Consider the following 7,319-nt stretch of genomic DNA (forward strand, 5'->3'; position numbering starts at 1 on the left):
TTTAAAATATAGTATTAAAACCATTTAAAAGTTTTTACAAGCGTTTTCAAACGGATTTTAAAAGGTTTTAAGGGTTTTGTTTTGGGTATTTCAATGAATTTAAAGGATTTACGAGTGTTTTAAAACGTATTTTAAAAGGATTAAAAGAGTTTTTTTTGGGTATTTCAATAAATTTTATAGGATTTACAAGAGTTTTAAAATGTTTTTAAAAGGATTCGGAAATGATAAACAACGTTTTAAACTTCATTGTAAATACCTAAAACTTAAACGAAGTATATATATAAAAGGAGTAACTTAACATATTTTTAGAATAGTGTCACAGTAAAAAAAACTAAAATATTGTTCTTGCAATAAGCTAAAGCACCATTCCTGCGATCATGTTCATATACCAGCAAGATGCAAACTTCCATTATCCTAGTCATTTTGTAATTCTGCAAATATAATATAATTGATGTTAGAACCATTTAAAATACATTGCAATACAAAAGTTGTTAACCCATCTAAAACCAGTTTAAATAACCATGTAAAAACCTACACTGACCTGCAAAGATATCAACCGCCATTTTCTTCCGTAAATCACCAATTGACTCATTTTTAAGATTGCCATGTGTTGTTATGCTCATAGCCAAACATTCGATTGTCTTCAGCATGAAGACACCACTATCTTCAATCTTATCAACCTATCAAGAAAAAACAAAGTGAAGAGTCCAAAGTATTTACAGAGACCATATCAAAAAACTAGAAAACAAGCTCAACAGTATTTACCTGAGGTATGCAATTTATAATACTGATTCTGAACGGAGATTTCTTTGTATCATTTTTCATCCCAAACTTCTTCTGGGCAATATAAGGCATTGCAACAGCATATGCACCCACCTGTTTGTCTTTAATTTTGTTGGTGTAGAAATGCTTGCCTAAGTCGTAGATAATCAACTCCTTCTTCTCCAAATTGATCATCAATGGCATCCAAAGCCTTTCCTTAACCAACATTGGCGCCAGTATTTTGTTTGTAGGTGCTTCCTTGAAGAGTTGACTGAATCCTTCTTCAGGGAACTCATATTCGTCTTTGTTGTCAACGAATATTGAGTAATATTCATCAATCTCTCTCAAAAAAGAAGTTTCAGCCAATGTCAATGCTTTGCTTTTAAAGAAGTGCGGATGACTTTCTTCTCTTCTGCTTAACAACTTCACAACTGTATCAACATGCTAAACAACAACAAAAAACAGATTAGAACAAGTCTTGTTTTCAAATATTTCATATAAATAAGTTCAGACCCGGTCACACATCATCTTGTAAACCAATTTAAACACATTGTAAATCTTTGAAAACGCTTAGAAGACATATTTTAATTCCTTTTAAAACCTTTTAAACCCTTTTAAAACCTTTTAAACCCTTTTAAAACTCTTTAAAACATTTTTAAAACCTTTTTAAAACCCCATGAAACGTTAACAACACATTTGTAAAACCTTAAGCTTTGTAATCATACCATTGTTGTTAACGACTTCCCTGGCGTCTCTAGTGTTGTGAACCACTTGGCATCAACTTTTTTACCCAGAATTGTTAGTTGCCTACATCCAAAAATAAACAGAATAATCATGAATACTTACAAAACCATGAATACATCTGTTAAAAGACTAATTGAACTTTTACTTTTGTTGCTAGAAACTAAAACTTACTTTGCTTTCCTTGAATTCTTCCAGTCACTAAATACATCTAACCGGGTCTTATCAACTTTGGAAAAAGGATAAAGTATTGGGTCCTTCTTCTTCTCGGCCGTGTAAGGCGGCTGAGTGTGAATAGAAGGAATTGTATTTCGTTCACTTTTTCTTTGCACACCACCAACATCATCAGATTTAATCTTCTTTTTCTGTGGCTTTACAAAACAAAAAAATTTCGCACTTTATATCGATACACTGGAAAACATTTTAAATATCTCATAGAAATAAATAATTAAGTTAGATACATACCCCTTCTCTAGCTTGAATATCAGCATCTGGGTTGTCACTTGGTTTACGCTTCTTCCTCTGTAGTGCCTCAAGAAAATCACAATTTTTTGTAAAACATTTAATAAAATGTAAAACATTATACAACTAGTTACTAACCTCTTTTCTGTTCATAACATCATCATCACCATCATTGCTTTGCTTACACTTTCTCTGCAGTTCATCATTTCTTGGTTTACTTGATGAAATCTTTTAAAATACTCACTTCTTAATGATTTACCTGTTTTCTCTCTCTCAAAACTCTCTTCTTACTGCTTGCTCCCTTCTCTTTATCCATGCTTTTATATTTTTCACTATCCTCATCTTCTTCAGAAAGAAGATCAAATTTTGGTGTAGAAGGGCGTGGAGAAGGAGATTTATCCTTCAAAGATGATAACAATTGTGGTTTACAACAGGCTTTTAAAAGGATATTTGAGAACTTATAAAAATACTAGATATATGTACCTTTGGTGTTTCTTCAAAGTAATTACCATCATCACCACCAGTTTTTTGAGTGTTTTCATCATCTGCAGCGTAGCTCCCATCTTGTGTGTTTGACGGACGGACATAATCTGCAGACTTGCTTTCTATGAAATCTTCTCTAGCAATATCTCCATCAACATTTTTGTTTGCCAGCCTGCCACAAAACAAAAGAACATATAACAACATCATTTTTAAGGTTTTACATTCTGTTTCAAAAGGGTTTTAAAAGGTTGAAGTCACTATGGTTGCCNGCTTTACAAAACAAAAAAATTTCGCACTTTATATCGATACACTGGAAAATATTTTAAATATCTCATAGAAATAAGTAAGTTAGATACATACCCCTTCTCTTGCTTGAATATCAGCATCTGGATTATCACTTGGTTTACGCTTCTTCCTCTGTAGTGCCTCAAGATAATCACAATTTTTTTGTAAAACATTTAATAAAATGTATAACATTATACAACTAGTTACTAACCTCTTTTCTGTTCATAACATCATCATCACCATCATTGCTTTGCTTACACTTTCTCTGCAGTTCATCACTTTCTTGGTTTACTTGATGAAATCTTTTAAAATACTCATAACAACTATATAAAAAATTAATGATTTACCTGTTTTCTCTCTCTCAAAACTCTCTTCTTACTGCTTGCTCCCTTCTCTTTATCCATGCTTTTATATTTTTCACTATCCTCATCTTCTTCAGAAAGAAGATCAAATTTTGGTGTATAAGGGCGTGGAGAAGGAGATTTATCCTTCAAAGATGATAACAATTGTGGTTTACAACAGGCTTTTAAAAGGATATTTGAGAACTTATAAAAATACTAGATATATGTACCTTTGGTGTTTCTTCAAAGTAATTACCATCATCACCACCAGTTTTTTGAGTGTTTTCATCATCTGCAGCGTAGCTCCCATCTTGTGTGTTTGACGGACGGACAGAATCTGCAGACTGGCTTTCTACGAAATCTTCTCTAGCAATATCTCCATCAACATTTTGTTTGCCAGCCTGCCACAAAACAAAAGAACATATAACAACATCATTTTTAAGGTTTTACATTCTGTTTCAAAAGGGTTTTAAAAGGTTTAAGTCACTATGGTTGCCCTTTAATCAGTGTTATGCTGTAAATCCGTTAAAAACACTTTTTAAACAGAAAAACTTTTAAAATAGATACTGACCTCTTCATTTATAACCTCTTCATTTCTATTCTGTCCATCTTCATCTTCGTGAGACTGCAAAGGGAAAAGAAAAAAAAGGACCTCAGTTTAAAGAGTTTAGTGTCGAATATATGCGAAAAGGTGCGATCTTGTAATCTTACTCCTTTATCCTTATCTTTCCCTGATGTGGTTTTGACAGCTTCTTCAATGGCTTCTAGTCTTTTGTTGAAGTCATCTAACATAAAGAGGATTATGTCAAGTTTTTCTGAATCTGACAAATTTTTCTCCATTTTCTCTTGTTTCTCAAAGTCTGGCAATTTTTCCCCCATTTTGTCACCCAACTCTCCCAAAGCACAGTAAATATCAACTAATCTTGTAGACCATTCTTCTTTCTTCAACCTATAGCCTTTCATAACCAAGCCAATAACTTCTTCAAAATCATTGTCATCTTTATCAACCAAATGCTTATATTCTTGTGGATCTCCAATTATTGTTTTGACTTCAACCTACAAAAATAATCAAAATCCATCAAAACAAAACTCATCAAATATAGATAACCAATGAATAATCAAAACTACACTTTTAATAGAATTCAAAACTTACACAAGTTGCTGTCTTAATAGCTTCAACAATATCATCAAACCTTGCAAAACGACTTGATTGCCAGTTGAGAATCAGTGGATAGAATGTTCTGGAAAAATTACATCTTCTCGCAAATGTATCACCAAAAATTGGAACAGCACTCAAGGCCCATATATATAACGCCATGGGAAATCCCTTGACACTATACTGACCTTTTGACCAAGTATTTTTATCGAATTTCTGAATGCATGAGGTGAGAATGTTATACGCTTCCTTGCCCCATGGTTGGGCTGTATACATCTCGAAATCCGATGCATGCTTAAGCCTAGACAGAGGTATCTTCTCTGTTGAATTTGGTGTCATCAAAATAGCTTCTGTTAATACCACTGCAGCGAGGCATTCCTTTTCCTTGTCATCCAAAGGTTCTTCACCCTCTTCTGGTTCATTAAATAGTCAATATTGAAGTTGAGTTAAAGTGTAATCTCCTCTCACCGCCCAAGAATATGGTTCACTAATTGGATCTTTGCCGTTATTCCTTGGTTCTCTATGAATAGGTTCGCATTGAATCCCTATGTTTAATAAAACAATGATGTTAGTTTGTTCAAACTTGCCTAATATAAACTGTTCTAAAACCCTTTTAAATCCCTTTTAAAAGAGTTTTAAAAGGGTTTTAAAACTTCTAAAACGGGAAAAACCCTTTTACAATAGTTTTAAAAGGTTTTAAAAAGGTTTTAAAAACCTTTTAAAACCCTTTTACAATAGTTTTAAAAGGTTTTAAAAAGGTTTTAAAAAGGTTTTAAAAGGGTTTTAAAAGGGTTTTAAAAGGGTTTTAAAACTTTTAAAACTTTTAAAACGGGAAGAACCCTTTTACAATAGAGTTTTAAAAGTGTTTTAAAAGAGTTTAAAAGAGTTTTAAAAGAGTTTTAAAAGGGTTTTAACGGGCTTTTAACAATTTTAAAGTTTAAAGAGGTTTTTAAAGGTTTTAAAAGGGTTTTAAAAGGGTTTTAAAAGGGTTTTTAAAAGGGTTTTAAAACCATTGCAAACACTTTATAATTACCTGTTGTAAGGAAGAACTCTCTCAAGGAGAACCGAAGAGGTTGCATGTCGACTGTAAACCATAAGTTTCTCCCTCTTGTCTTCAGCCTTCTCAGCATTAAGTAGTGGAATATTTTCCCAGAAAATCTGATGTCTCTGGCCGAAAGTTTGATGATGTGCCCAAGGAAGGAAGATTGAAGCTTCGTGAAAGATGCTTTTCCTAATGCATGTTTAACTTTGGCAACTAGGCTTAAGTCCGAATGTTGACATATGTTTGCTCCAACAATTGGTTCTAAACCCATACCATATGTTGGTTCTGGTAGTGCAAGGGGTTCAAAATCACTTGATGCCATCTGTTAAAGAAACACACTTAATTAGACTTTTCAACAGATTTACAAAAGTTTTAAAAGGGTTTTTAAAAATCAACATCACACGTTATCGATCTGAAGTCATCTTATCAACACACTTTATCGACATAATTCAACTACGACCGATCTAAAAATTGATATCAAATGGTTTAACAGGGATTTTCTAAAAAGTGTTTTACAAGAGATAACAAAAATCCAAATTTACAAGACTTTACTAATTTCAAATCCATATCAAACACAATTATCGATCTGAATGCATCAGATCTGAATCTGGATCGATATCAAAGAAACTGAAGGGGCTTTTAAAAACTGTTTTAAAAGAACATAAATCCAAATTTAAAAGAGTTTACATATTCCAAATCGATATCAAAGAAATCTAAAAGCCCTAAATTTAAAAAAGCGATAGTCCAAATTGATAAACCCAGAAAGAAACAAAGAAAGAATGAACCTGCCTGCGATAGAACCAGAATCAATGTCGGGAATTACGTGTACGAGAGACGAAAGCGCAGAATCGCCGCGAAGAAGGATCGAGAATCGCCGCGAAGAAGGATCGAGAATCGCCGCGAAGAATCGCCGATGAACGAAGGAGAGAGAATCGTCGGTTGAGGAAGGAGAGAAGCACGACGAAGTGGAGAGAAAATTAGGTTTCCTTCATTAAGGGTAAAAAAGTCTTTTTCACCAAAAAAAGGGGTACTCTTAAAAATGGATCCTTCCCAAAGGCATTTTTAAAAAGTGGAAGGAAAAAAAGGGGCATTTTTGCTTTTTTCCCTTACTTCAAAGCATAATAATATTAAAATAGTACAATTAAATAAATTATTTTCTACACATAATATTTGAACAAATCTATTATTTTTATCATTAAATATCTTATTTAATGTATATTTAATTTTTATTTTATCAATAAAATAATTAAATAATATTAGGTTGTGAATAAAATCATATTAAATTGGTGTGATACTTAACATCATACATATGTAAAATCATTTCTATCCCACATTTTTAATTGAGCGTTTACATATTAAAAATTTTAAAAATAATCAAAAGTGTATAAACAGTTTAGATATAGTGTCTCTTCGTAGATATTTGAGATACTATGGTAATGGGTGTCAGCCAGTTGGCATTACGGAATTGGGTCATGTCTTTTATTATTATTTAAAACTTTAACAAATAATTTATTTATTATAAAATTATTAATTAATGTTTTTTTGCTACCCATATATTCTATGACCGATGAAGATGTTCTGAGAGTAACTCTAACAACAACAGTAAATTTAGTGTGCCTTTGCGTATATCCTAAAGTAGTTCAAGGACACCCAAAATTTGATATGCTCAAATTTATCCTAGAGCTACTCTCTCAAATTAAGAGATCAATGTAGTATTTAGGGATCGAATCCACAAGAACTCTAGATTCACACAATAGATTATAGAGTTTTTTTTAATTATGCTAAACCAAAATTGTAATTTAAATAGCAATGCAAAGACAGAAAATAAAAGAGTTGTAAATCAATAAGAATAAACGCTAGACCTAGGGAAATTTTCAGGAAATCGTGGAAAATCAGATCAATTAATTAAGCAAGCAGAATTCAATAATTAAGCACCGTTCTTGAACTCTAAACACAATTATAAAATAAATCAGTTCTTACTGCAAATATTATCTAAGTTTTAAAACCAGAAAATCCAAATCTCTTTGCAAAATTCAAGTTAAAAACT

General features: G+C 32.1%; 2 protein-coding genes across 2 annotated transcripts; both read right to left on the minus strand.

Moving 5' to 3' along the window:
- LOC104772681 lies at window positions 380-2,281 on the minus strand. Its single transcript, XM_010497268.2, has 8 exons — window positions 2,225-2,281; window positions 2,104-2,157; window positions 1,969-2,025; window positions 1,678-1,874; window positions 1,488-1,569; window positions 766-1,206; window positions 542-680; window positions 380-431 (listed from the first exon to the last, which is right to left on the minus strand). Exons 1-8 carry the CDS (start codon window positions 2,279-2,281, stop codon window positions 415-417), a joined length of 1,044 nt encoding a protein of 347 aa, XP_010495570.1. The 3' UTR covers window positions 380-414.
- LOC104772683 lies at window positions 2,571-4,681 on the minus strand. The gene is made up of 6 exons (XM_010497269.2): window positions 4,228-4,681; window positions 3,786-4,130; window positions 3,646-3,699; window positions 3,305-3,475; window positions 3,113-3,221; window positions 2,571-2,620 (listed from the first exon to the last, which is right to left on the minus strand). The coding sequence occupies exons 1-6, from the start codon at window positions 4,567-4,569 to the stop codon at window positions 2,571-2,573; spliced, it is 1,071 nt and encodes a 356-aa protein (XP_010495571.1). The 5' UTR covers window positions 4,570-4,681.

Source organism: Camelina sativa, chromosome 20 (assembly GCF_000633955.1).
Source record: "Camelina sativa cultivar DH55 chromosome 20, Cs, whole genome shotgun sequence".
Lineage (NCBI taxonomy): Eukaryota > Viridiplantae > Streptophyta > Magnoliopsida > Brassicales > Brassicaceae > Camelina > Camelina sativa.

What these genes read in the sequence shown, in the direction of transcription:
- LOC104772681 (XM_010497268.2), bottom strand. Translation starts at nt 2,281, where the DNA reads ATGGATAAAGAGAAGGGAGCAAGCAGTAAGAAGAGAGTTTTGAGAGAG. An exon ending in ATGTTATGAACAGAAAAGAG is followed by an intron (nt 2,026 to 2,103) that starts GTTAGTAACTAG and finishes GAGGCACTACAG; the next exon opens with AGGAAGAAGCGTAAACCAAG. An exon ending in AAGAATTCAAGGAAAGCAAA is followed by an intron (nt 1,570 to 1,677) that starts GTAAGTTTTAGT and finishes TTTTGGATGTAG; the next exon opens with GCAACTAACAATTCTGGGTA.
- LOC104772683 (XM_010497269.2), bottom strand. Translation starts at nt 4,569, where the DNA reads ATGACACCAAATTCAACAGAGAAGATACCTCTGTCTAGGCTTAAGCAT. An exon ending in AAGAGGTTATAAATGAAGAG is followed by an intron (nt 3,476 to 3,645) that starts GTCAGTATCTAT and finishes GTTTTGTGGCAG; the next exon opens with GCTGGCAAACAAAATGTTGA. An exon ending in TAAAGAGAAGGGAGCAAGCA is followed by an intron (nt 2,621 to 3,112) that starts GTAAGAAGAGAG and finishes GTTTTGTGGCAG; the next exon opens with GCTGGCAAACAAAAATGTTG.